This window comes from Salmo salar, chromosome 24 (assembly GCF_965601325.2).
Source record: "Salmo salar chromosome 24, fSalSal1, whole genome shotgun sequence".
NCBI lineage: Eukaryota > Metazoa > Chordata > Actinopteri > Salmoniformes > Salmonidae > Salmo > Salmo salar.
The window spans coordinates 25,459,841-25,487,339 of record NC_138314.1 but is presented as its reverse complement, the minus strand read 5'-3'; the positions used below and the strand labels follow the sequence as shown (position 1 = coordinate 25,487,339).

The following is a 27,499-nucleotide window of genomic DNA, read 5'->3' as shown; positions in this document are numbered from 1 at the left end:
AGTGTTACTTGCCTCGAATCGAGCATAGAAGATATTTAGCTTGTCTGATAGGCTCGTGTCACTAGGCAGCTCTCGTCTGTGCTTCCCTTTGTAGTCTGTAATAGTTTGCAAGCCCTGCCACATCTGACGAGCATCGGAGCCAGTGTAGTATGATTCGATCTTTGTCCTGTATTGATGCTTTGCCTGTTAAATGGTTTGTCAGAGGGCATAGGAGGATTTCTTACAAGCTTCTGGGTTAGAGTCCCGCTCCTTGAAAGTGGCAGCTCTGTCCTTTAGCTCAGTGCGGATGTTGCCTGTAATCCATGGCTTCTGGTTGGGATATGTACGTACGGCCACTGTGGGGACGACGTCATCGATGCACTTATTGATGAATCCAGTGACTGATGTGGTGTACTCCTGAATGCCATCAGAAGAATCCTGGAACATATTCCAGTCTGTGCTTGCAAAACAGTCCTGTAGCTTAGCATCTGCTTCATCTGACCACTTTTTTGTTGACTTAGTCACTGGTACTTCCTGCTTTAGTTTTGTTTGTAAGCAGGAATCAGGATATAGTCATGATCAGATTTGCCAAATGGAGGGCGAGGGAGATCTTTGTACGCGTCTCTATGTGTGGAGTAAAGGTGGTCTAGAGTGTTTTTGCCTCTTGTTGCACATTTAACATGCTGATAGAATTTTGGTAAAACGGATTTAAGTTTCCCTGCATTACAGTCCTCGGCCACTAGGAGCGCCGCCTCTGGATGAGCGCTTTCCTGTTTTCTTATGACGGTATACAGCTCATTGAGTGCCGTCTTGGTGGTATGTAGACAGCTACGAAAAATACAGATGAAAACTCTCTAGGTAGATAATGTGGTCTACAGTTTATCATGAGATACTCTACCTCAGGCGAGCAATAGCTCGAGACTTCCTTAGATATCGTGCACCAGCTGTTGTTTACAAATATACATAGACCGCCAACCCTTGTCTTACCAGAGGCTGCTGTTCTATACTGCCGATGCAGTGTATAACCCGCCACCTGTATGTTATTCATGTCTTTGTTCAGCCACGACTCAGTGAAACATAAGATATGACAGTTTTTAATATCCCGTTGGTAGGAGATATATGCTTGTAGCTCGTCCAATTTATTTTCCAGCGATTGTACGTTGGCCAGTTGTATGGATGGCAAGGGCAGATTAGCCACTCGTCGGCGGATCTTCACAAGGCACCCCGATCTCTCCCTGCGATATCTTTTTCGTCTCTTTCTCCTGCGAATGACAGGGATGAGGGCCTGTTCGGGTGTCTGGAGTAAATCCCTGTGGTCCGACTCCTTAAAGAGAAATTCTTCATCCAGTTCAAGGTGAGTAATCGCTGTTCTGATTTCCAGAAGCTCTTTTCGGTCATAAGAGACATTATGTACAAAATAAGTTACAAAAAATGTGAAAAAACAAACAAAATAGCATGGTTGGTTAAGAGCCCATAAACGGCAGCCATCCTCTCCGGGCGCCAGAGTGGCCAGACGGAATCCATTCCTCAGTAAAAAGCACATGACAGCCTGCTTGGAGTTTGCCAAAAGGCACCTAAAGACTCACAGACCATGAGAAACAGGATTCTCTCGTCTGATGAAACCAAGATTGAACTCTTTAGCCTGAATGCCAAGCGTCACGTCTGGACATGTCCCCCCTACATTTTGAAATGGCATTTTTGTCCCCCCCGGTGTGCATTAGGACCATGCGGACGCCTCCGAGCGAATCCTCCACCAAATTTCACAGTGGGTGCAAGACCTGGAGAGGCCTACAAGTCACAGTGTCTCGCACGCACTGTGAAATTTGGAGGATCAGTGATGATCTGGGGTGATTCAGCAAGGCTGGAATCGGGCAGATTTGTCTTTGTGAAGGACGCATGAATCAAGTCACGTACAAGGTTGTCCTGGAAGAAAACTAGCTTCCTTCTGCTCTGACAATGTTCCCCAACTCTGAGGATTGGTTTTTCCTGCAGGACAATGCTCCATGCCACACAGCCAGGTCAATCAAGGTGTGGATGGAGGACCACCAGATCAAGACCCTGTCATGGCCAGCCCAAACTCCAGACCTGAACTAGAGGCCGACCAATTAATCGCATTGGCCGATTTCAAGTTTTCATAACAATCGGTAATCGGTATTTTTGGACGCTGATTATGGCCGATTACATTGCAATCCACGAGGAGACTGCGTGGCAGGCTGACCACCTGTTATGTGAGTCCAGCAAGGAGCCAAGGTAAGTATCTAGCTAGCATTAAACTTATCTTATAAAAAAATATATATCTTAACATAATTACTAGTTAACTACACATGGTTGATGATATTACTAGTTTAACTAGCTTGTCCTGCGTTGCATATAATCAATGCGGTGCCTGTTAATTTATCATCGAATTACAGCCTACTTCCCCCAAACGGGTAATGATTAAACAAAAGCGCATTCGCGATGATTGTGTTTTCAGCCACCTGTAGCTTGTGGGTGCTTTATATGCGCTATGAGTGCATGTCTACTTATATTAAATATATAATTATTAATATACACCTACTGTATGATAGCTAGCAAATGAATTAGCTAAATAACGTTAGCCTGCCTAGCTGGAATTTCTGAAAAAGGAAAATGTTTTATTTCTACTATTTCCAAACAAAAACATATTTACCTTTTACGAGACGTGTTTGTGCCGTCATGTGCATTAGTAGCACAATTTCTAACTTATTTACATTCATTTTTACTTAGACTTGTATGTTGACTTCTCCATTGATTTTGTTTTTAAGTTTTCGCTGACTTTTCTTAGCGGATGTGCAATTGTCGCAAATTGAATTATGGGTAGTTTCAGGCCCGGAGTGAACATAATTGTACACTCGCAATCTCGACTAAAAATGAGGGAGGGGGGCCTTAAGTTGCAAACTTCCCCTGCTTGGCTAATCATTTGGACCGCTCCCCAAGATGGCAATGGGGATTCCCCCAAAGATATAAGGCGAGGATAAGTGGACGAGGGTGTTTCTTTTAAGTGTTGGATAGCCCGCTAATATGATCCATAGTAGGCAGGAACATTTCTTGAGTGCTATTGGATCTACAATACATCTACACCATGATTTGAAACTTCTGACCAACTAGTGGGTCAGGCGGTGCCCCACTGTCTGATTCATATCGCTTGATTTCTGATGATAGTTGTTGATTATATCGACTGATTGCAATTGTATCGTGTGCCTATTCAGAGGATCCCACCTTTTGTTAGTGTCTTATTGTTCAAGGTCACGCCAAATACTTATCACCACATCCTATTGAGCCTATCAGCAACCTTGACTCCCGAGGCTTCAGTTTCAGTTGGTCTAGCTCTTAGAAAATTGTTGGGAAAAAAATTGTGTTTGACAAAACAAACAAATTAACAACAGACTTTCAGCATTCTTATAGAGAAGGGCACTCAACATGTACTGCACTGACACAAATGACTGATGATTGGTTGAAAGAAGATTGTGGGAGCTGTACTGTTAGATTTCAGTGCAGCCTTTGATATTATTGACCATAACCTGTTGTTGAGAACTTAAGTGCTATGGCTTTTCAACCTCTGCCATATCGTGGATTCAGAGCTATCTATCTAATAGAACTCAAAGGGTTTCTTTAATGGAAGCATCTCTAATGTCAAACATGTAAAATGTGGTGTACCGCAGGCAGCTCTCTAGGCCCTCTACTCTTTTCTATTTTTACCAATGATCTGCCACTGGCTTTAAACATGATTCAACCATAAACGCATCAGCAACCACAGCTAATGAAGTCACTGAAATCCTTAACAAAGAGTTGCAGTCTGTTTTGGAATGGGTGGCCAGTAATAAACTGGTCCTGAACATCTCTACAACTAAGTGCATTGTATTTGGTAGAAATCATTCCTTAAGTGCTAGACCTCAGCTGAATCTGGTAATGAATGGTGTGGCGGTTGAACAAGTTGAGGAGACTAAATTACTTGGCGTTGCCTTAGATTGTAAACTGTCATGGTCAAAACATATAGATTGAATGGTTGCAAAGATGGGGAGAGGTCTAGCCATAATAAAGACCTGCTCTGCTTTTTTGACAACACACTCCAAAAAGCAAGTTCTGCAGGCTCTAGTTTTGTCTTATCTTGATTATTGTCCAGTCGTGTGGTCCAGTGCTGCAAGGAAAGACCTAGTTAAGCTGCAGCTGGCCCAGAACAAAGCGGCATGTTTTGCTCTTAAATGTAATCAGAGGGCTGATATAAATACTATGCATGCCAGTCTCTCTTGGCTAAGAGTTGAGGAGAAACTGACTGCATCACTTCTTCCTTTTTAAGAAACATTAATGTGTTGAAAATCCCAAAATATTTGCATAGTCAACTTACACACAGCTCTGACACACTACTTATCCCACCAGACATGTCACCAGGGGTCTTTTCATAGTCCCCAAATCCAGAACAAATTCAAGAAAATGTTCAGTATTATATAGAGCCCTTATTGCATGGAACTTCCTTCCATCTCATATTGCTCAAATAAACAGCAAACCTGGTCTCAAAAAACAGATAAAGCAACACCTAGCGGCACAACGCCTCTCCCCTATTTGACCTAGATAGTTTGTGTGTATGCATTGATATGTCGGCTACGTGTGCCTTTTTAAAAATGTATGTAGTTCTGTCCTTGAGCTGTTCTTGTCTAATGATGTTCTGTATTATGTTTCATGTTTTGTGTGGACCTCAGGAAGAGTAGCTGCTGCTTTTGCAACAGCTAATGGGGATCCTAATAAAATACCAAATACCAAATAACATGGCACAAGTGGGCGGGTGGCCTCTGTTGTGCTCTATTGTGGGGGGGGGGGGGGGGCGGGGGGGGCATGACATTAGAGAGCACCCATCAGACCAACTCCTTCAATTTCACAATTGTGTCTAGAAAAACACAATTGTTTACCCTTAAGTGTGTGTAATTTACTCTATTTATACTTGTAATATAATTTTTCAATGGAAAAAGTAAAATAAATACTGTAGCTGGAGTGTCTTTAATGTGTTGCCTGTGGTATGCTTGTCTCTTGCTTGACAAACTGATTTAGCCTAATTGTTAACACACAGTACTTATCTCTAAAAGCTAAATGGACAGTGTATAATCTATTTAGTTATGTTAATAGTATGGGCAAGAAACCCTGTAATAATAACAATATTCAGAATGCTGCTTCAAAACATTTATTTGTCACGAAATAACACAGCTTCTTTTAGACTTTATACAACAAAAAAATACTTACAATTTGGATGTGTAAGTACAGAGTACATAGGTACAGTCAGAGCTCATAGCGCACTGTGCTTACTGCCACACAAGACAGAAAACGTAACTCATCGAGGTGAGGAAATGTTCAGCTTGCCAAAAGCACCATAATGTCAACACCTGTCACTTGCCCACGCAGGAAAAACAGAGACACACTGGTAGAGAGACACATACAGTCGTTTGCAGTTAAAATCTTAAACTATGTGCAAAGTTGTACAAAAATCCATTTAATATGTTGTTATCCCCACATCCACCAACATTTGATTATTTCAAAGGCTGTATCTGTTGTTGAAATCAATTGAATGGAATATAGCAGTTTAGAATATAATATCCGATGAATAAATACTGAGATTATAACAGGGTAAACTACTTGGATAGAGGAGAAAAGCTCCCTGAACAACTAAAGTTGTTTACATTTCACGTATGCTTTGGGAATCATTCTGTAACCATGAAAACATATTTAAGGCCATTGGTTGCATGTGTCATATATTTACATAATCAAATGTATGTTTAAAATATGTATGTTTACAATAATTAATAAATAGTGATAAATAAGAGGTGAGCTACAGACACTTGTGAGGTTGGTAGCCGGTAGTGAGGGACTCATGCTTATTTTTCATCATTCTAAGGACTGTGATATATAGAAAACGCTAATAACATCAAGGCAATGTTGTAGTTACATTATTAATATACAAATAAATGGTAGATGTTTTACCGCAATCTCCAAACGTGACAAACAGACAAATATACACCTTATATGGGTAACAAAATAATCAGTTCTCAGGATTTGACTGAAAACTTTAGCTATGGGAATGTTACAATTATCACATTGAGACACTGTTACGTTGTCATGAAATCTTACTGCCCTCTCGAACACTGTGCTATCAGAGAGGGTAGTGAGTAACTGGGTGTGAGAGTGCAATCCCTCTCTGAGGCGGTCAGTGTAATCCAGCACTGTGAGTGAGAGTGATCTGTGTGTGTGTGTAATCTAGATCAAGCTATTGGGCAACCGCAGGGACTGCTGCAAATCTGTCGGATTACAGAGGCCTCATGAGGATAAGAGATGTCCTATGGCTGGCATAGTCTGACAAAACACCCATTTCCTGTTTGTTAATATGCTTCTAAGCAGCAGCACCACCAAATACTCTGTTCAGGTACATCATGAACTGGGTTTGTGCTTGCCTTACAAAAAGCATATATTAAAACACATGTTTATAACTTTCGTCTCGCATTATCACTCTTGTGTATGAGGAGAAATGAGAACAAAACCATAGCTAAAATAATCCAGATGCTTTTATATCAGATGGTTGTATAATCTAATCTCATGCTAGCACACAGAAGGGGAATGGGTTGCTGTCTAGTTTTGTGCATTGGGAAAAAACCCTTCTCGGTAGATACGCAAAATCTGGGACACATAAGAGTGAATGAGGTCATTGGATGGGAGTCAGTGGATTAAGTGAGAGGTTGAAAGGTCTACTCCGCCTTAGAAGAAGAGAGTGATGGAGACAGAGAACATTAACAAGTGGAGCCGGGGCATTATGATAGGAAGCGAGGTACAAAAACATCCCAAAATAGAACATAATATTTTTATGATATGCCATCAGTGAAATGCAAAACTAAAATGATAAAATATACTGTTTCACAGCTCAGAAACTACATGAAACAAGTCCGAAATAATCATTAAAACAGAAAATGTATGTAAATGATTTGCATTTGGCTGAGCAGCCACCAGTGTGGGGGACTGAGGGGGATCTTGAGGTGGTCCCAGGGGTTGTAAGTGGACCCACATGACCCACTGACAGAACCTAGTCTCTCCTCAGGCAAGAATAATGCTTGTGTGTGTTTGTGTGTGTGTGTGTGTGTGTGTGTGTGTGTGTGTGTGTGTGTGTGTGTGTGTGTGTGTGTGTGTGTGTGTGTGTGTGTGTGTGTGTGTGTGTGTGTGTGTGTGTGTGTGTGTGTGTGTGTGAGCGAGAGAAAGCAAATGTGAATATGTGTTTGTACATGGATGTGTCTAAAAAAGGTCCATTCATTCCAGTGCTTGCAAAACAAAAAATGCAGCAAATTAACATGACTCAATGTATGCTATGATCAGCATGACCAGCTATGATCAGCATGACTCAATGTATGCTATGATCAGCATGACCAGCTATGATCAACATGACTCAATGTATGCTATGATCAGCATGACCAGCTATAATCAGCATGACTCAATGTATGCTATGATCAAAAGCACCATCCTACTTACAAACACATTCAATTGTGAGTGACTGGGAGACATTAAAAAGCGGATCAATTGAGGAGTTGCTAACAAGGAAATACCACCTGTGCTGGTTTATCTACCATTTAAATAAATACAGTGATTATAACCAATAGCAATATCCTAAACAATGCTAGATAGCTTTATTACTATGTTCCCATATTAACAGATACAATATGGAAAAATACATATAAATATGTTTCATAATGAGAGAGCGTAAATGTCATTGTGTGATGTGTGCTTACTAATGCAGAGAAACACAGCCTTGTGGCAGTACACACTGATTGTATGAGGCCAGTCACTAGAGGGAAGTCAGAAGAGAAGAGAGTGAGGTAATGTATGAGTAGGAGCAGATAGACGATAACGGCCCACTGAAATAAAAATGGCTCCCTTCCTAGTTCCTACACATCATCTCTTTGCCTGCTGCTCTTCAGCAGATTGGGCGGGGGAGGGGGTGGTGTGGAGGGCGCTGGCGTCCCCATGTCCGTTCGGCTGCACTGACTGGACTGTCTCTACCAGGCTGCCACTAGGGAGCACCACGTACCTGGCAGCCATGTCCTTGGGCTGCAGCTCCCTCAGGCCCTCCTTACTGTGCCATATCCCATAGCCAAAATACACCAGTAGACCTAGAGAGGTGCAACATATACTGTTAGGACCAAAACACATGCTTACAGAATCACACAAATATGCTATTGTTATTGTTATACTGTCATACTGTATGTGCTTATCCATTGAGAAGACACAGCTATAGCAGGAATATGGTGCTAGGAATTGATTACTTAGACATGGCCCAGCCCCTGTCATGTTCAATATTCCCTGTGAAGCCTCTGTAGGCAGACAGGCAGGGTTGGGTAGGTTACTTTCTAAATGTAATCCGTTACAGTTATTAGTTAGGCCTACCTGAACAAAATTACAATCAGTAACGTAACGTTTGGATTTCCCAAACTCAGTAATGTAATCAGATTACTTTCAGTTACTTTTAGATTACTTTCCCCTTAAGAGGCACAGGTTAGTAGCTGGCACAAAGTCATAAAATGTGATTTTAAACCTGAACTTAACCACACCGCTAACCCTAATGCCTAACCTTAAATGAAGACCAAAATGCACATTTTTTGTTTTCATTGATTTTTACAATATAGCCAATTTTGAATTTGCAGCTGACCCATCTAGCAGAAATCGCTCCGTTTTGCCTCAAGGACATGACTCGTCCCAATAAATATCAACCTGTTTAAGAAGCATTAGAAGAAGACAAATATTAATACCTCTATTGCAGGATAAATCAATGTTAGAGTTTACATGGCTGGCCATAAATGGATGTTGCATTTTTCTTTATGGGTTGGTTATGTACAGTAGGCCTCTTCTAACCGATCGCTTTCTACTACAGATAATATGATTAGGCTATATCTTTAAATGTAAAAAAATCTAACTGGGTCTGCCAGATTTCCAGTCAGTCCAATTAATTTAATACCCATTGATCTTCAAGAATATGAATTGAAAAGATGGAAATATAGATTCATATGGAAATATAGATCAGCCAAATTGTTTTATCTGAGCATAACCCAAAAACTAAGGACTAATCAGCCTAATCTGTTGTTTTTGATTTTGTTGTCATGGAGGACTGATAAGGCTCATTGCCTCGAACTGCTAAAAAAATGCAGCACTCGGAATAGCGTGCTTTGAGCACTACCGAAAGTGCTATTTGCATGTGAAAAACTAGATGGTAATTTTCCATGAAGAGAATAAAAGCCCCACTAGTGGTCTTCTTAAATTAAACTTGTTTTTTACAATAATGGAGCACAATACCATGAGGCAGTTTAGAAGGGATGAACTCAAACTTTTATTCCATAGGCTAGGATCCGCATTGCAGCTGTTGCAAGAGTGCTTTTTTCACTGGCTGTCCACTGGGGCGTATTCATTACTCCGATTCTGTTGCAAAACATTTCTTAAACGGAAGCAAACGGAACAAAACAGGGAGGGACCTACCTGAATTTGTCCAACAGAAACTCTAGTTTTGCTCTGTTTGCTTCCATTTGGTTCTTCAACAGTAAATGGTTTCCGTAATGAATACACTACTGATCGCAAAAACAATGATTGATAAGCAGTTTAAACTTCTTCAATTCAACCATTATTGGGTTAAAATACACAGCATATACATTTGTGAACAGCCATCCACAGCAACCACAATATGTAAGGCGCAAATAAATTAGAGAGCAGCAGTGTGATTCACATCAATGCGCTATGTAGCCTAAATATCTTCGAACTGCAGCAGGCGCAGGCTAGGAAAGGGTTAACTCACTCCAGTCAGGCCTTGACTTACTTGGTAGGTTTACTCTCTGTAAACACAAAAAGTAACCTGCATATGTTTTAATACAAACATGTGCTATGTACTAATAATTTAATAAAGCCCTGTTTCATATCCTGTTGTCTATGATCAACCAGTAATAAGTATCCATACTATTAATCGATCATTTAGGTTAAGAGGCACAGTATTTCAACCATTGTATGCAACAGCTCCAGTTCTGTCTGACATGATGTTTGGTTTACAGGACGTGTCTGAGGTACATAGCACATGGTCCTCACACAACACATATTTGTGCCATTAGTGGAAGTAATCTTACCTGCAGCCACCCATACGGTAAAGCGGATCCAGGTCATTGGGCTGAGCTTCAGCATTAGGAACACATTCATGAGGATGCTTGCACCAGGGATGAATGGGACCAAGGGTACCTAGAAGAATGACAACAGCAAACAACCATCATTCTGACATGTATTAAAATGTGTCAAATAATCAATGCCTTCCTTAATTCAATAAGTGTTTGTCATTGAAAAAAAGGAAGTTGGAGAGCCTAAAAGACCACTAGTCTTGACTAAAATATTAAAAGTCCCAATAGGAGTACTTAATATAATTCAGCAGAATGATCAGGTCTTAATGACAAGATATTATATTAGGTTGGTGCCAGAGGGAACGTGGGCCCTGCTTGAGCTCACAGAAACAGCTTTTATTTTGTATGAACAGCAGATCAACCACACAGCAGAGAGTGAGTGTCTGCTGTGACTCAGCTTCAGAGCTGGGTGAAAATGTCACATTAAATGTTGCAGTTCCTATCTACTGCGTTCGAGTCAGACTGAGTAGATTTTAACAATAAATATGCATTGAGTAACGATAACTTGGCTATATACACTGAGTATACCAAACATTAGGAACACCTTCAGGGCATGAACTCTACAAAGTGTCGAAAGCGTTCCACAGGGATGATGGCCCATGTTGACACCAATGCTTCCCACAGTTGTGTCAAGTTGGCTGGATGTCCTTTGGATGGTGGACCATTCTTTATACACACGGGAAAATGTTGAGCGTGAAAAACCCAGCAGCGTTGCAGTTTTTGACAAACTGGTGTGCCTGGCATCTACTACCATACCCTGTTTAAAGGCACTTACATTTTTTGTCTTGCCCATTCACACTCTGAATGGCACACATACACAATCCATGTCTCAATTGTATCTAGGCTTAAAAATACTTCTTTAACCTGCCTCCTCCACTTCATCTACACTGACTGAAGTGGATTTAACAAGTGACATCAATAAGGGGTCATAGCTTTCACCTGGATTCACCTGGTTAGTCTATATCATGGAAAGAGCAGGTGCTCTGAATGTTTTGTATAGTCAGTGTACACAGGGTACCAGTACTGAGTTGATGTGCAGGGGTACGAGGTAATTGAGGTAGATACTATATCTATATATAACTAGGAATAAAGTGACAGATATTAAACAGTAGCAGCAGCGTATGTGATGAGTCAAAAAAGCATCTTCGCAAGGTCCTTTGCTGTTGTTCTGGGATTGATTTGCACTTTTCGCACCAAAGTACGTTCATCTCTAGGAGACAGAACACGTCTCCTTCCTGAGCGGTATGACGGCTGCATGGTCCCATGGTGTTTATACTTGCGTACTATTGTTTGTATAGATGAACGTGGTACCTTTAGGCGTTTGGAAATTGCTCCCAAGGATGAACCAGACTTGTGGAGGTCTACAATTTTTTTCTGAGGTCTTGGCTGATTTCTTTTGATTTTCCCATGATGTCAAGAAAAGAGGCACTGAGTTTGAAGGCAGGCCTTGAAATACATCCACAGGCACACCTCCAATTGACTCAAATGATGTCAATTAGCCTAACAGAAGCTTCTAAAGCCATTACATAATTTTCTGGAATTTTCCAAACTGTTTAAAGGCAGTCAACTTAGTGTATGTGGAATTCTGACCCACTGGAATTGTGATACAGTGATACAGTGATAAGTGAAATAATCTGTCTGTAAACAATTGTTGGAAAAATTAATTGTGTCATGCACAAAGTAGATGTCCTAACCGACTTGCCAAAACTATAGTTTGTTAACAAGAAATTTGTGGAGTGGTTGAAAAACGAGTTTTAATGACTCCAACCTAAGTGTATGTAAACTTCCGACTTCAACTGTAGTTAACCAAATAGCTACCAGGGCTAACTATTTAGCAGTCTTATGGCTTGGGGGTAGAAGGTTTTCAGGGTCCTGTTGGTTCCAGACTTTGTACATCAGTATCACTTGCCATGCGGTAGCAGAGAGAACAGTCTATGACTTGGGTGGCTGGAGTCTAAGACAATTTTTAGGGGCTTCCTCTGACATTGCCTGGTATAGAGGTCCTGGATGGCATGGAACTCGGCCCCAGTGATGTACTGGGCCGTACGTATTATCCTCTATAGCGTCTTGCGGTCGGATGCCAAGCAGTTGCCATACCAAGCGGTGATGCAGCCAGTCAAGATGCACTCAATGGTGCAGCTGTATAACTTTTTGAGGATCTGAGGGCCCATGCCAAATCTTTTCATTCTCCTGAGGGGGAAGAGATATTGTCGTGCTCTCTTCACGACCGTGTTGGTGTGTGTGGAACATGATAGATCCTTAGTGATGTGAGGAACTTGAAGCTCTCGACCTGCTCCACTACAGCCCTATCGATGTGAATGGGGGTAATGCTCGGCCCTCAATTTCCAGTAGTCCACGATCAGCTCCTTTGTCTTGCTGACGTTGAAGGAGAGGTTGTTGTCTCTGACCTCTCTATAGGCTGTCTCATTGTCATCGGTGATCAGGCCTACCACGTCGTGTCGTCAGCAAACTTAATGATGGTGTTGGAGTTGTGCGGCCACGTAGTGTTGGAGTTGTGTGGCCACGCAGTCTTGGGTGAACAGGGATTACAGGAGGGAACTAAGCACGCACCCGTGTTGAGGGTCAGCATGATGGATGTGTTGTTCTTTACCCTAACCACCTGGGGGTTGGCCCATCAGGAAGTCCAGGATCCAGTTGCAGAGGGAGGTGTTCAGTCCCAGGGTCCTTAGCTTAGTGATGAGCTTGGAGGGCACTCTGGTGTTGAACGCTGAGCTGTAGTCAATGAAGAGCATTCTGTCATAGGTGTTCCTCTTGTCCAGGTGGGAATGGGCAGTGTGGAGTATAATAAAGATTGCGTCATCTGTGGATCTGTTGGGGCGGTATGCAAATTGGAGTGGGTTCAGGGTGTCTGGGATTCTCTGCCTCAAACCCTATTACAGGGGCTGAGTCACTGGCTTACTGGTGCTCTTCCATGCTGACCCTAGGAGGGGTCCTTCACTTGAGTGGGTTGAGTCACTGACGTGATCTTCCTGTCCGGGTTGGCACCCCTCTTGGGTTTGTGCCATGGGGGAGATCTTCGTGGGCTATACTCGGCCTTGTCTCAGGATGGTAAGTTGGTGGATGAAGATATCCCTCTAGTGGTGTGTGCTTTGGCAAAGTGGGTGGGGTTATATCCTGCCTGTTTGGCCCTGTCCGGGGGTATCGTCGGACGGGGCCACAGTGTCTCCCGACCCCTCCATTCACAGCCTCCAGTATTTATGCTGCAATAGTTTATGTGTTGGGGGGCTAGGGTCAGTCTGTTATATCTGGAGTATTTCTCCTGTCTTATCTGGTGTCCTGTGTGAATTTAAGTATGCTCTCTCTAATTCTCTCTCTCTTTTTCACTCTCTCTCTTTCTTCTCTCTCTTTCTTTCTTTCTTTCTTTCTTTCTTTCTTTCTTTCTTTCTCTCTTTCTTTCTTTCTTTCTCTCTCTCGGAGGACCTGAGCCTTAGGACCATGCTTCAGGACTAACTGGCCTGATGACTACTTGCAGTCCCCAGTCCACCTGGTTGTGCTGCTGCTCCAGTTTCAACTGCTCTGCCTGCGGCTATGGAACCCTGACATGTTCATTGGACGTGCTACCTGTCCCAGACCTGCTGTTTTCAATTCTCTAGAGACAGCAGGAGCGGTAGAGATAGTCTGAATGATCAGCTATGAAAAGCCAACTGACATTTACTCCTGAGGTGCGGACCTGTTGCACCCTCTACAAGCACTGTGATTATTATTATTTGACCCAGCTGGTCATCTATGAACATTTGAACATCTTGGCCATGTTCTGTTATAATCTCCCCCCGGCACAGCCAGAAGAGGACTGGCCACCCCTCATAGCCTGGTTCCTCTCTAGGTTTCTTCCTAGGTTCTGGCCTTTCTAGGGAGTTTTTCCTAGCCACCGTGCTTCTACACCTGCATTGCTTGCTGTTTGGGGTTTTAGGCTGGGTTTCTTTACAGCACTTTGTGACATCAGCTGATGTAAGAAGGGCTTTATAAATACATTTGATTAATGGATTTGATGATGGTGTTGATGTGAAACATGACCAGCCTTTCAAAGCATTTCATGGCTGCAGATGTGAGTGCAATGTGGCGATAGTCATTTAGACAGGTTACCTTGGCATTCTTGGGCATATGGACTATGGTGGTCTGCTTGAAACTCTGCAGGCAGACAACGTTATACAACTAATAATTCTAAGGCGAGGGTTTAGTTCTACTCCCCTAACTTTATGTGTAGGCATATACAATAAAGTAAAAGTCAACAAAGTTGTGAACTGCTTTGTATTTACACTTTGGGCATATGAGCAGACATAAAATGAAAAACTGAGAATTTGTTTGGCTCACCTGGAAGGTTTTGGTGTTGATATGTGGTTCATGGGCATATATGACGACCAGGCTGAGGAGGAAGGTTGAGCCAAACACCACTATTAGCACGGCGAAGCTCCATGTAGGCAGCTGCAGCTGGTTACTCCCAAACACAAACACGGCACAGAGGGACACAGAGCTCACCATCACCGCCAGCACAGAGAAGGCCACCACCTCCCCCGGCTCAAAGTTCCCCAGCACCCTGCCCAGGTATGGCTCCCAGCGGGCCTTCAACACCCCTGGGGCGCTGCGTTCCCTGGTCTTCTGCATCTCCACCAGCTGTAGCTTGTCTGAGAAGGACTCATACTCCTTCAGCTCCCCGCTGTCCTGAGCTATGATCTGGGACTCTGAGGCTTCGGGTGAGGGCTCTGGGTTGTAGTTGGTGTTAGGGGAGGTAGTGGAGTTAGCCTTGGAACTGGTCTTCTCCTTCTCAGGCTGGAAGCGCAGCACGATGACACTGGCTGCCACAAAGGTGTAGGCCAGGAGGGTGCCGATGGACAGGAACTGGACCAGAGCCTCCAGGTCAAAGATGAGTGCCATGACGGCCATGAGGAGGCCAAACACCAAGATGGCATTCACAGGGACCTTGGTGACAGGGTTGACTTTGGCGAAGAAGGCGAAGAAGAGGCCATCCTCCGCCATAGCGTAAACAATCCGAGGGAGGGAGAAGAGGTTGCTGAGGAGCACTGTGTTCATGGCTGGAAGAGGGGATGGACAGAGAGTCACATGATCATCAATGCAATCAAAACAGAGAGCTACTGTATGAAGTCAAGATAAATAAAAGTCATACACATTTGCCCTTCAATCAATTATATCATCAACTGACCCAAAGAAACTCAATGACATGATACATTGGTGTGGTTACAGTGGCTAAGTCTTTCAAGAGACACTTACCACAGATGGACCCTACTGCCACGATGTAGCCAGCCCAGCTGTAGCCTCGGCGGAAGAAGGCGTCAGACAGAGCTGAGTTGGGATCGAGGGAGTGCCAGGGCACCATGAGAGTGAGGACAGTGGAGACCAGGATGTAGGCTGTGGCTGCCATGCACAAGGAGATGGCCGTGGCCATGGGAATGGCTCGCTGGGGGTTCTTTGCCTCCTCGCTGGAGGCTGCAATCACATCGAAGCCAACAAATGCGTAAAAGCAGGTCGCTGTGCCCGCCATAACCCCAGACACACCGAACGGTGCAAAACCTCCTTCTTTCTGGCTCCAGTTGACTGGGTCGGCCAGCACGAAGCCAAACACCAAGATGAAGAGTATGACAACCAGACTAACAGCGGAGAAGATGTGGTTCAGCCAAGAGGAGACTCGCACTCCGAAGGTTATGAAGATGGTGGCAACCACTAGAATCCCGGCGGCCAGCAGGTCAGGGTAGTGGGCGATATAGGGAACATTCCACTTCATTATGTGGTTCTCTGTGTAGTTCTGGATAGTGTGGTTAAACATGGAGTCCAGGTAACCACTCCACGCCCGTGCCACCGCGGCCCCACCAATCATGTACTCCAACACTACATTCCAGCCAATGAGAAAGGCCCATATCTCTCCACAAGAAACATAGGTGAACATGTAGGCTGAGCCCGTTCTGGGCACGCGAGCTCCGAACTCAGCATAGCAGAGGGCGGCCATCAGGGAGGCGATGCCTGCTATGAGGAAGGAGAGGACCACGGCAGGTCCCGCGGTGTCCTTGGCCACAGTGCCTGTCAGGACGTAGAGGCCAGAGCCCACCATGCCCCCAACACCCAGCAGGGCCAGGTCCACCATGGTCAGGCAGCGTTTCATTGATGTCACCATCAAGTCATCATCCAGGGTCTTCAGTCGGTTCAGCCTTTGGCAGAAACGCACTGCCGGGACGCAGCCACGCCCACAGGTCGCCATGGTTACAGGATCACACTCGGCAACTTATCAGTCAAGATGCTCAAACTGGATCCATTCTCCTCCTGATCAACTGACCTGAGAGACAAAAATACATATACATACCATCATACAGGGACAAAGCCTGTGACCGCAGAGCAGGTAGACAAAAGCAACTCATCCTAATGAGGGCTTCATCTAACCTTTATCTGAATGACTCCATCCCCTCACCACTGCTGCCTATTTCTGAGCATGTTGTATTACACCTCTGCCCTTATCAAGTGGAAGGTGGAAACTATTGCTTTTCTATTTTTAGAATTGAAGACTAATATTCTTCAACTTGACTTATTAGGATAGCTTGATACATTTCAGTTAGGACTATCTGAGTAATGTAAAATTTATAAATAGGCATATCTATAAATTATGCAATTTAATGCATGTGTTGAAAGATATCATTTTGCCTATTACTGATTAATAACTGCCCATGATAAAGAGATCTGTTTGATCTGCTCTGACTGTTTGAGACGTATTCTATTCACTTGAAGACTAATGTTGAAGGTAATATCCTATTGTAGCCTATGTAAGGCTATATTCAGCTTTCATCCTGCGAAGACTAAAAGGTACCGATATCCCAGCAAATAAAAGTAGCCTAACCGAACACACAACTATTTGGCTAGGTTAAACGCTGTGGAGCCAAAATCAATCATCAAAGGCTACTACGCTTTATGTGATAGAATGGGACCAGCCCGGGATCGGACTCTTTTTGATGTACCGTTTCCAATTACTGCGTACGGCAGGCATATGGCGAGTTCTGCCGCCCTCATTGCAAGAAATACATTACGTAAAGCTTTTATTCCCTACTGAAATAAACACCGATACAAAGTGAAGCGACCATACATTCGTCCTCCATAATAACTGTGATTCGTGTAATAATTGTGGAGTCATGGCGAGAATGAATCGCTTTAAGTGCGTCGTTTTTACAAAAACCAGCCACATTAATAATTTATAACAAAATGGAAACTCATACAAATGTTATTAATGACAAACTATAGGCTATTTCAATAAAGCGATGGCGATTGCTGATTATTCTATTAAATTGTACTTGTCTGCGTTTTATATATATTTTTATTATGGCAAGAACAAGGTGTTGGAATAGGTAGATTATAGCAAAAACCAGGGGAAAAACTCAACCATCACTGCTATTCTGCATATATAGTCTAATATATATGATTTAAAAAAACGTTCTAATATGGTTACCAATAAAAAATATTTGTTTACCTTGAATGCTGAATATCGCTTATGAGTAGCCTATCTCAGGCCCGGTTGATATCCTTTGAAACCCGCAACGACAGACAGGGAGAAAGGTGGAGATGGAGAACGAGAGGATAGAGGGTTGAGCTCTCGATTCTTAAAGGCACAGTACGAGTTTATTGTTCATCTGATGACGACGGGGTCAGCCGTCAGATAAGGTCACGCGCAAGGCCAGCGTTTAAAGGTCCAATGCAGCCGTTTTTATCTTAATTTCAAATCATTTCTGGGTAACAATGAAGTACCTTACTGTGATTGTTTTCAATAGCTTTTTAGCAAAGAGCAATTTCTCAAGCAAGAATTTAGCTAAGACTGTCTGGGAGTGGTCTGAGTGGGAAGGCAAGCCTGGTGGCCAAAACTCCATCCCACCAAATCAGGCTGAAATTGCAAACAGCTCTTATGCTAAAAGAACATTATCATTATCCAATTTCACAGTATTATTTTAGAGTGGAAATATATATAAAACACAGGAAAATCATGTTTTTGACTGCACTGTAACATATGCCTAAAGTAAAGTTGTCAAAAGGGTTGATTTTCATCTACCATAATAACAATAACTGGATGCTACAGTATCAGCATACAAATGATATTCAAATCATCTAAGTTTGTATAGTACTACAACATTTAAATACCCTTTAACCAATGTTTTGCCTATTGTCACTCATCTAGACTAATAATGAAACAATGAGTCACAATAATCATAATAAATACTTTTTAATTCATTAACACATTTTACAGTGGCCAAAATCATGGTAAACATGAATAACATTTTTGTAAAAAAAAAATGATCACAAACATGATAAGTTGGTTGAATAAGGTTACTTATTTTCATTTTGCATCTGTGTGACTGAGTGGCCACCCAAATGGAAAAGTAACTACAGCCTTCAGTGATTCTTCAAATTCCTGCACTCTCATCACAGCCCCATTGTCATCTATAACCAGTCATTTCTACATAGATTCACAAAGAAATACAACTTCTTGGTTTCCATGTGCATTGAACAGAACACACACAGCCCCTGAGGACATGAACCTGAACATGTTGGAAGAGAATGTGAATCCTGAGCCCTGCTCAAGCGCTCACTAACATGAGGACAGGATGCTCTTGTGTCTATCCACTCTTGGATATGCTCTTTAGTATCCAGTGCTTTCACACTATCAGACCCTGTCTATCGGTCTGTCTGTCTCTCAGGACAGGCCTCCTTACTGGTACTCTTTCTGTGGAAGTGGAAGTATCATTTTGAGCCGGTTCATCTGCATTGTCAACTCCTCAAATGACAAGAAGGGAACATGAAACCTCAGAGCCATTATTGTCAACGAGCAGCGCAGTTCCGCAAGAAGAAGAATTCTACACATGACACACGCCCAAAAACACTTAAAAGTGGCTTGCACTCTGCTTGCACTGCCTCTAGGATATGCTTCCAGTGAAACAGCTTAAACCCTACAATAATGGTCTTCTTTGGCTAATCCTGCAGTGTAGCAAGGCTATTACAATTGTGGAGACAGAGAGAACCTACCGCCATCTATTGGACATTTTCCTGCACTGCAATCTGTGTTTCACCCCTTGACCCCGCTGGCAGTGCACTTAGCTTCAAACAGTTTCAACTACAAATCCTTTCTCTTTAGGATTCAAGGCACATATTTCACAAAATAATCAAGATTACTTCAACATTAGAATGATGACAAACTACAGCTATCATATTTGGTAGAATAGACATCTGGTTATGAGTATGAGCTTATGTAGAGCTGTAAGGGTTGGTTATGTTTCCACTTGAAACTACATAAATATGTATTCGATGTTTATGTATTACAGTTGGTTTGATGAATTTACATATCAATAAGGTGTTAAGTCATTGGTCATGCTTGCAGATAGGGGGAGATCGCAATTTAAATTCTTCCAAGTCTGATATTGATATGCAAGCGGTAGGTCATGTTCTGAAATAGTGCATTCTATTGACGTATTTACAATGTGTACAATTTCACTATGTACATTTACTGATATATATATCAGGAAATGTACCAGTCAAAAGTTTGGACACAACTCATTCACTGGTTTTTCTTTATTTTTCTTTATTTTTAATATTTTACACATTGTAGGATAATAGTGAAGACACCAAAACTATGAAATAACACATATGGAATCATGTAGTAACCAAAAAAGTGTTAAACAAATCAAAATATATTTATCCACCCTCTGCCTTGATGACAGATTTGCACACTCTTGGCATTCTCTCAACCAGCTTCACCTGGAATGCTTTTCCAACATTCTTGAAGAAGTTCTCACATATTCTGAGCACTTATTGGCTGCTTTTTTCTTCACTCTGCAGTCCAACTTATCCAAAACCATCTCAATTGGGTTGAGATCAGGTGATTGTGGAGGCCAGGTCATTTGATCACTTTCCTTCTTGACGGGATGGCGTATCGCTGCAAAATGCTGTGGTAGCCATGCTGGTTAAGTGTGCATTGAATTCTAAATAAATCACTGCAGTGTCACCAGCAAAGCACCCCCACATCATCACACCTTCTCCATGCTTAATGGTGGGAACCACACATGCGGAGATCATCCGTTCACCTACTATGCGTCTCACAAAGACACGACGGTTGGAAACATTGCAGCAATTCGACCATGAAGGCCTGATTCACGTAGTCTCCTCTGAACAGTTGATGTTGAGATGTGTCTGTTACTTGAACTCTGTGAAGCATTTATTTGGGCTGCAATTTCTGAGGCTGGTAATGAACTTATCCTTTGCAGAAAAACCCTTGAATGAGTAGATGTGTCCAAACTTGTGACTGGTACTCTATACATACTGAAAAAAATATAAACACAACATGCAACAATTTCAAAGATTTTAAAATCAGTCAATTTAAATACATTCATTAGGCCCTAATCTATGGATTTCATAAGACTGGAAATACAGATATGCATCTGTTGGTCATAAATACCTTTTAAAAAAAGGTAGGGGCGTGGATCAGAAAACCAGATAGTATTTGGTGTGACCACCATTTGCCTCATGCAGCGCAGCACGTCTCCTTCACATAGAGTTGATCAGGCTGTTGATTGTGGCCTGTAAAATGTTGTCTTGCTCCTCTATAATGGCTGTGTGAAGTTGTTGGATATTGGCGAGAACTGGAACACGCTGTCGTAGAATAGAATAGAATAAAACTTAATTGCCCATTCAGGATGGACATTTTTGTTTGGTATCACCTTCATTAAAATAATCACATACACATACATCCTAACAACATACACATTTAAACCAGTCAGTCCATCGTGTTGCAAACACTAATACATTCACAGAAAACGACCACTGTCCCAACTGCACTAGATAGATAAGTACATATACCGATACAATTTACTTTGCTTTTAGTAGTCCAACAGCACAAGGAACGAATGAATGTTGTACACATCGATCCAGAGCATCCCAAACATGTTAAATGGGTGACATGTCTGGTAAGTATGCGTGCCATGGAAGAACTGGGACATTTTCTCCTTCCAGGAATTGTGTACAGATCCTTGCGACATGGGGCCGTGCATTATCATGCTGAAACATGAGGGGATGGCAGCTGATTAATGGCACGACAATGGGCCTCAGGGTCTCGTCACGGTATCTCTGTGCATTCAAAATGACATCAATAAAATGTAAATGTGTTCATTGTCTGTAATTTATTACCTGCTCATACCATTACCCCCCGCTAACATGGGGCTCTTTGTTCACAACTTTGACATCAGCAAACCGCTCACCCACACGACGCAATTCATGTGGTCTGCGGTTGTGAAGGTCGGTTGGACATACTGCCAAATTCTCAAAAATGACATTGGAGGCGGGTTATGGTAGAGAAATGAACATTAAATTCTCGGTCAACAGCTCTAGTGGACATTCTTGCAGTCAGCATGCTAATTGCACACTCCCTCAAAACTTGAGACATCTGTGGCATTGTGTTGTGTGACAAAATGGCACATTTTAGAGAGGCCTTTTATTGGCCCCAGCATAAGGTGCACCTGTGTAATGATCATGCTGTTTAATCAGCTTTTTTATATGACACACCTGTTAGGTGGATGGATTTTCTTGTTGAAGGATAAATGTTCACTGACAGGGATGTAAACAAATTTGTACACAACATTTTAGAGAAATACGTTTTTTGTGCATATGAAACATTTCTGAGATCTTTTATTTCAGCTCATGAAACATGGGACCAACATTTTACATTTGCGTTTATATTTTTCTTCAGTGTATATATGTATAATGTGTACAGTACCTGTTAGATATTTGGGGCAACCTGGGATGTGCCTTTGTGTGTTGTTGTGTAAGAGCGAGTTAGCTAGCACGCTTGAGATGTAATGTCGCATTAGCCCCTGCTAATTCAGTTATTTCCATGCTAACAGACGAATCACGAATTTACAGCCATCAACATAGTGTTGTCCTGCACATCTAATGTATTTGTATTTATTATGGATCCCCATTAGCTGCTGCCAGCAGCTAACCTCTTCCTGGGGTCAAGCTAAATAAAGGCAGTTCATACAATTTTAAAAACATAACAATACATTCACAGATTTTACAACACACTGTGTGCCATCAGCCCCCTACTCCACCATTATCACATATCTACAATACAAAATACATGTGTATGTGTGTGTATAGTGCGCATGTTATCGTGTGTGTGTGTATGCATGTGTCTGTGCCTATGTTTGTGTTGCTTCACAGTCCCTGCTGTTCCATAAGGTGTATTTATATCTTTAAATCAAATTTTACTGCTTTCATCAGTTACTTGATGTGGAATAGAGTTCCATGTAGACATAGCTCTATGTAGTACTGTGCGCCTCCCATAGTCTGTTCTGGACTTGGGGACTGTGAAGAGACCTCTTGTGACATGTCTTGTGGGGTATGCATGGGTGTCCGAGCTGTGCACCAGCAATTCAAACAGCTTGGTGCATTCAACATGTCAATACCTCTCGTAAAAATAAGTAGTGTTGAAGTCGATCTCTCCTCCACTTTGAGCCAGGAGAGATTGACATGCATATTATTAATCTCTGTGTACATCCAAGGGCCAGCTGTGCTGCCCTGTTTTGAGCCAATTGCAATTTTCCTTTTTTGAGGCACCTGACCACACAACTGAACAGTAGTCCAGGTGCGACAAAACCAGGACCTGTAGGACCTGCCTTGTTGATAGTGTTGTTAAGAAAGTAGAGCAGCGCTTTATTATTGATATACTTCTCCTCATCTTAGCTACTGTTGTATCAATATGTTTTGACCATGACAGTTTCCAATCCTGGGTTATTCCAAGCAGTTTAGTCACCTCAAGCCTTTCCAACATAATCCAGGTAGAATTAGGAATTACCCAGGGCAGCTGTCTAGGCCCATAACTTTTTTCAATCTTTACTAATGACATGCCACCTCATTTTCCACATTATTTATTACGTGATTTAGTTGAGGTTTAGGGTTTAGTGAATGATTTGTCCCAAATACAATGCTTTTAGTTTTAGAAATATTTAGGATTAACTTATTCCTTGCCACCTACTCGGACACTAACTGCAACTCTTTGTTAAGTGTTGCAGTCATTTCAGTCGCTGTAGTAGCTGACATGTATAGAGTTGAGTCATCCGCATACATAGAAATTCTGGCTTTACTCAAAGCCAGTGGCATATCCTTAGCGAAGATTGAAAAAAGTAATGAGCCTAGACAGCTGCCCTGGGGAATTTCTGATTCTACCTGGATTATGCTGGAAAGGCTTCCATTAAAGAACACCCCCTGTGTTCTGTTAGACAGGTAACTCTTTATCCACAATATAGCAGGGGGTGTAAAGCCATAACACATACAGTTTTCCAGCAGTAGACTATGATCAATAATGTCAAAATCCGCACTGCAGTCTAACAAAACAGCCCCCACAATCTGTGTATAATCAATTTCTCTAAGCCAATCATCAGTCATTTGTGTATGTGATGTGCGTGTTGAATGTCCTTCCCTATAAGCATGCTGGAAGTTTGTTGTCAATTTGTTTACTGTAAAATAGCATTGTATCTGGTCAATCACAATTTTTCCAAAAGTTTACTAAGGGTTGGTAACAGGCTGATTGGTCGACTATTTGAGCCAGTAAAGGGGGCTTTACTATTACTGGGTAGCGGATTGACTTTTGCTTCACTCCAAGCCTGGGGGCACACACATTTTACATTTTAGTCATTTAGCAGACGCTCTTATCCAGAGCGACTTACAGTAGTGAATGCATACATTTCATTATATACATTTTTTTTCTCCATACTGGTCCCCCGTGGGAATCGAACCCACAACCATGGCATTGCAAACACCATGCTCTACCAACTGAGCAACACGGGACCACACGTTCTACTGGGCTTAAATGTAAAATATGGCAAATAGGAGTGGAAATGTCGTCCTCTATTATCCTCAATAATTTTCCATCCAAGTTGTCAGACTCCGTTGGCTTTTCATTGTTGATAGACACCAATCATTTTCTCCCCTCTTCCATACTCACTTTACGGAATGCAAAATTACAATGCTTGTCTTTCATAATTTGGTCAGATGCTGTATACTTGGATGTGTAGTGTCAGCATTTGTTGCTGGCATGGCATCGCTAAGTTTGATGGAGCTGAGTTTTCCTTTTTTCCCAAAATGTCATTTAAGGTGCTCCAAAGCTTTTTACTATCATTCTTTATGTTCTTTATCTTTGTTTCATGGTGTAGTTTCTTCTTATTTTTATTTAGTTTAGTCACATGATTTCTCAATTTGCAATACATTTGCCAATCGGTTGTGCAGCCAGACTTATTTGCCATTCCTTTTGCCTCATCCCTCTCAACCATACAATTTTATAAATCCTCATCAATCCACAGGGATTTAACAGTTTTTACAGTCATTTTCTTAATGGGTGCATGCTTATTAGTAACTGGAATAAGCAATTTCATAAATGTGTCAAGTGCAGTGTCTGTTTGCAGTGTCTGTTTGCTCCTCTTTACATACCACGGACTAACAAATATTCTTTACATAAACGATATAGGAATCACTACAAAACTTATTGTATGACCTCTTATACACAATATTAGGCCAAGCCTTTGGAACTTTGGTTTTCCTAGATATGGCTACTATATTATGATCACTACATCCGATGGATTTGGTTAGTGCTTTCAAACAAATCTCTGCAGCATTTGTAAAGATATGATCAATACATGTTGATGATTTCATTCCTGTACTGTTTGTAACTACCCTGGTAGGTTGATTGATAACCTGAACCAGGATGTAGGCACTTGTTACAGTTTGAAGCTTTCTCTTGAGTGGGCAGCCTGATGAAAGCCAGTCAATATTGAAATCACCCAGAAAGTTAAGCTCTTTATTGACATCACATACATTATCAAGCATTGCACACATGTTATCCAGATACTGACTGTTAGCACTTGATGGTCTGTAGCAGCTTCCCACCAGAATGGGCTTTAGGTGATGCAGATGAACCTGCAGCCATATTACTTCAACAGTATTTAACATGAGATCCTCTCTAATCTTTACAGGTATGTGGTTCTGAATATATACAGCAACACCTCCACCATTGGCATTTCTATATTTTCTGTAAATGTTATAACCTTGTATTGCTACCACTGTATCATCAAAGGTATTATCTAAGTGAGTTTCAAGGATAGTCAGAATATGAATGTCATCTGTTACTAGCAACTTATTGAGCTTAAGCTACATATGTTAACATGGGCTACTTTGAGCACTTTTCTTCTGGGATCCTTACTTGTTTTTATTGCTTTACTCGGAAGCTTAGCAGCAGTAGATGTGCTCATGTTCTTTATGCTAGTGCAGGGTGAGCTGCACACAGTGGACTTCCTCCTAGGGCACACCGGCTCAGTGCTAACAGTATACATCGGGTTCGTAGGCACATGATTACTGCATACAGTAGCTGTAGGATCAGCAGAGGCACTCAGAACAGTTAGAGGGACATAAATGATGTTACTTATATTGTGTCTACCAACACCTCTAGTGTAATGTACATTTGCTGAAGCATTATGACCACACTGCGTCACATTATTAGGGATTAGCTGAGCTGGGCTTGGGTCATTGATAAGTCATTGTCTTGTGTCTATTGTCAGAATAAACAACAATCAACTGGGATCACTGGCTGGACAGTCCTTTCTTTAAAAACACAGCGCATCACAGTTATGAAGTACGATGACATCTGTTACACTGATGCAGAGGCTAGTCTTCTTGTCTTTGCTGGGTATCTGTTACAGAGACACACAAGGACATTGCACCATTATGTTCATGTATCTGCCATATGCACTATAATGTACATTTACAAAGTGTTGATTCAACTGGGGATTGGTGGTTATGTAGAACCCTGGGACTCTAGCAATCTCCAAGGTGTTTTGCTGGTTTATAACCTTTTGGTCCATCTCCACCAAAATCTTGTCATCCATCATCTGTTCCTCTCTCACTTCAATCTCCAGAGCCTGATAGAGACAATTATGTCCTCAGACATGAACAATAGAAATCAGTATAGAAGGAAGGATGTTTGGGATCATGTAACAGCACATCAATAACATGTGTTTGCAGTCAGTGCACAAACTTCTGTTTCTCCTTGTCTATTTGTTTTCATAACTACAAGGTTGTGTGACTTGCAAACCTGTAGGGCTTCTTTATGCTTATGAATCAAATCCTGCTTGAGTACTGGGCATGAGGAAGATAATAGTGAGACATTGTAATGGCGAAATACCTCAGATCCATTGTATAATCCCACACTAACATACACTCAAGTGTTTTTTGATAAGACAGAGCACATGTGAAACCTAAAGACAGAGAGACCTTGATGCTCACAGTGCAGCTTTTGTCTCTCGTTGTACAGATTCAGGTGCTGGATATCCAGGAGTCCCTATACTATATCATACACTGTTACATCTATGAGTCTCAGAGCCAGGTCACTCAGTGTGGTGTAGGACAGGCACTGCTGGAAGGAGCTAGACATGGGGGTAAAACAATTAACAGAGATTACTTCCTGGACCTGGAAACAGAGGTCAAGTCCCGTTTCGGTTACTCCCTATTCCCTAGGAATCAAAAAGACCGAAATGGCGTGGGTCCACCTAAACTTGTCCCCCCAAAAATTCTGACATGCTTCTGACATCTAACAACTGTAAATAGTTAGGAACCATGAACGCACATAAGACATAGGGAGAATCTCAATAGCATTTTCTTGATTCCTCGTGCCCTCTCTACTCACCTTCTCAAAACAAAAGGTCTATGGGAAGGGACATCTGACATTCTCATCCTTTGGGTTTTAAAATGCGGAGGCGGCGAGGAGAGAGGAAGCGAGAAATCAAGGAAATGCAATTGAGATTCTCCAATGATGCTGGGTTGGGATGCTTTGGGATGCTTTGAGGAACCACATAGGTACCTAGCTACAGTTATCTTTACAAGTTAATCAAAATGGAGTATACACAAAGTAGTGTGCATTTCTGCTGTAGTTGGAGGCTAGCGACTGATGCACAGATGCTCTGCCTGTGGAAGGACAGAAAAGTCAAAACCAAATCCTTGGAACCACAGAAGACTGCTGAGGGGAGGACGGCTCATAATAATGGCTGGAACAGAGCAAATGGAATGGCATCAAACACATGGAAACTATGTGTTTTAATGTATTTGGTACCATTCCAGCCATTCTGCTCCAGCTATTACCACAAACAAGCCTGTCCTCCCCAATGAAGGTGCCACCAACCTCAACTCTGTTGACATTTAAAATGGTTAATGTTAGGGTAAGGGTAGCGGTTAGGGTTAGGGTTATGGTTTAGGGTAGGGCCAAGGATTCCTATTAGCACTACCCATGGAAG

At 42.1% G+C, this 27,499-nt stretch overlaps 1 protein-coding gene and 1 pseudogene across 1 annotated transcript; both read right to left on the bottom strand.

Moving 5' to 3' along the window:
- Positions 1 to 5,154: 5,154 nt before the first annotated feature.
- On the bottom strand, positions 5,155 to 17,752 carry LOC106585514 (cationic amino acid transporter 4). Its single transcript, XM_014171807.3, has 5 exons — positions 17,653 to 17,752; positions 15,417 to 16,473; positions 14,502 to 15,220; positions 10,125 to 10,233; positions 5,155 to 8,132 (listed from the first exon to the last, which is right to left on the bottom strand). Exons 2-5 carry the CDS (start codon positions 16,396 to 16,398, stop codon positions 7,915 to 7,917), a joined length of 2,028 nt encoding a protein of 675 aa, XP_014027282.1. The 5' UTR covers positions 16,399 to 16,473; positions 17,653 to 17,752; the 3' UTR covers positions 5,155 to 7,914.
- Positions 17,753 to 18,867: 1,115 nt separating this feature from the next.
- LOC106585314 (protein DGCR6-like) lies at positions 18,868 to 26,643 on the bottom strand (annotated as a pseudogene).
- Positions 26,644 to 27,499: the final 856 nt, after the last annotated feature.

Bases quoted from the DNA above. Each gene is read 5' to 3' on its own strand.
- LOC106585514 (XM_014171807.3), bottom strand. From the start codon at position 16,398: ATGGCGACCTGTGGGCGTGGCTGCGTCCCGGCAGTGCGTTTCTGCCAA. The intron at 10,234-14,501 runs GTGAGCCAAACA...TCATTCTTCTAG, and splicing joins TCAACACCAAAACCTTCCAG to GTACCCTTGGTCCCATTCAT. The intron at 8,133-10,124 runs GTAAGATTACTT...GCACCTCTCTAG, and splicing joins TACCGTATGGGTGGCTGCAG to GTCTACTGGTGTATTTTGGC.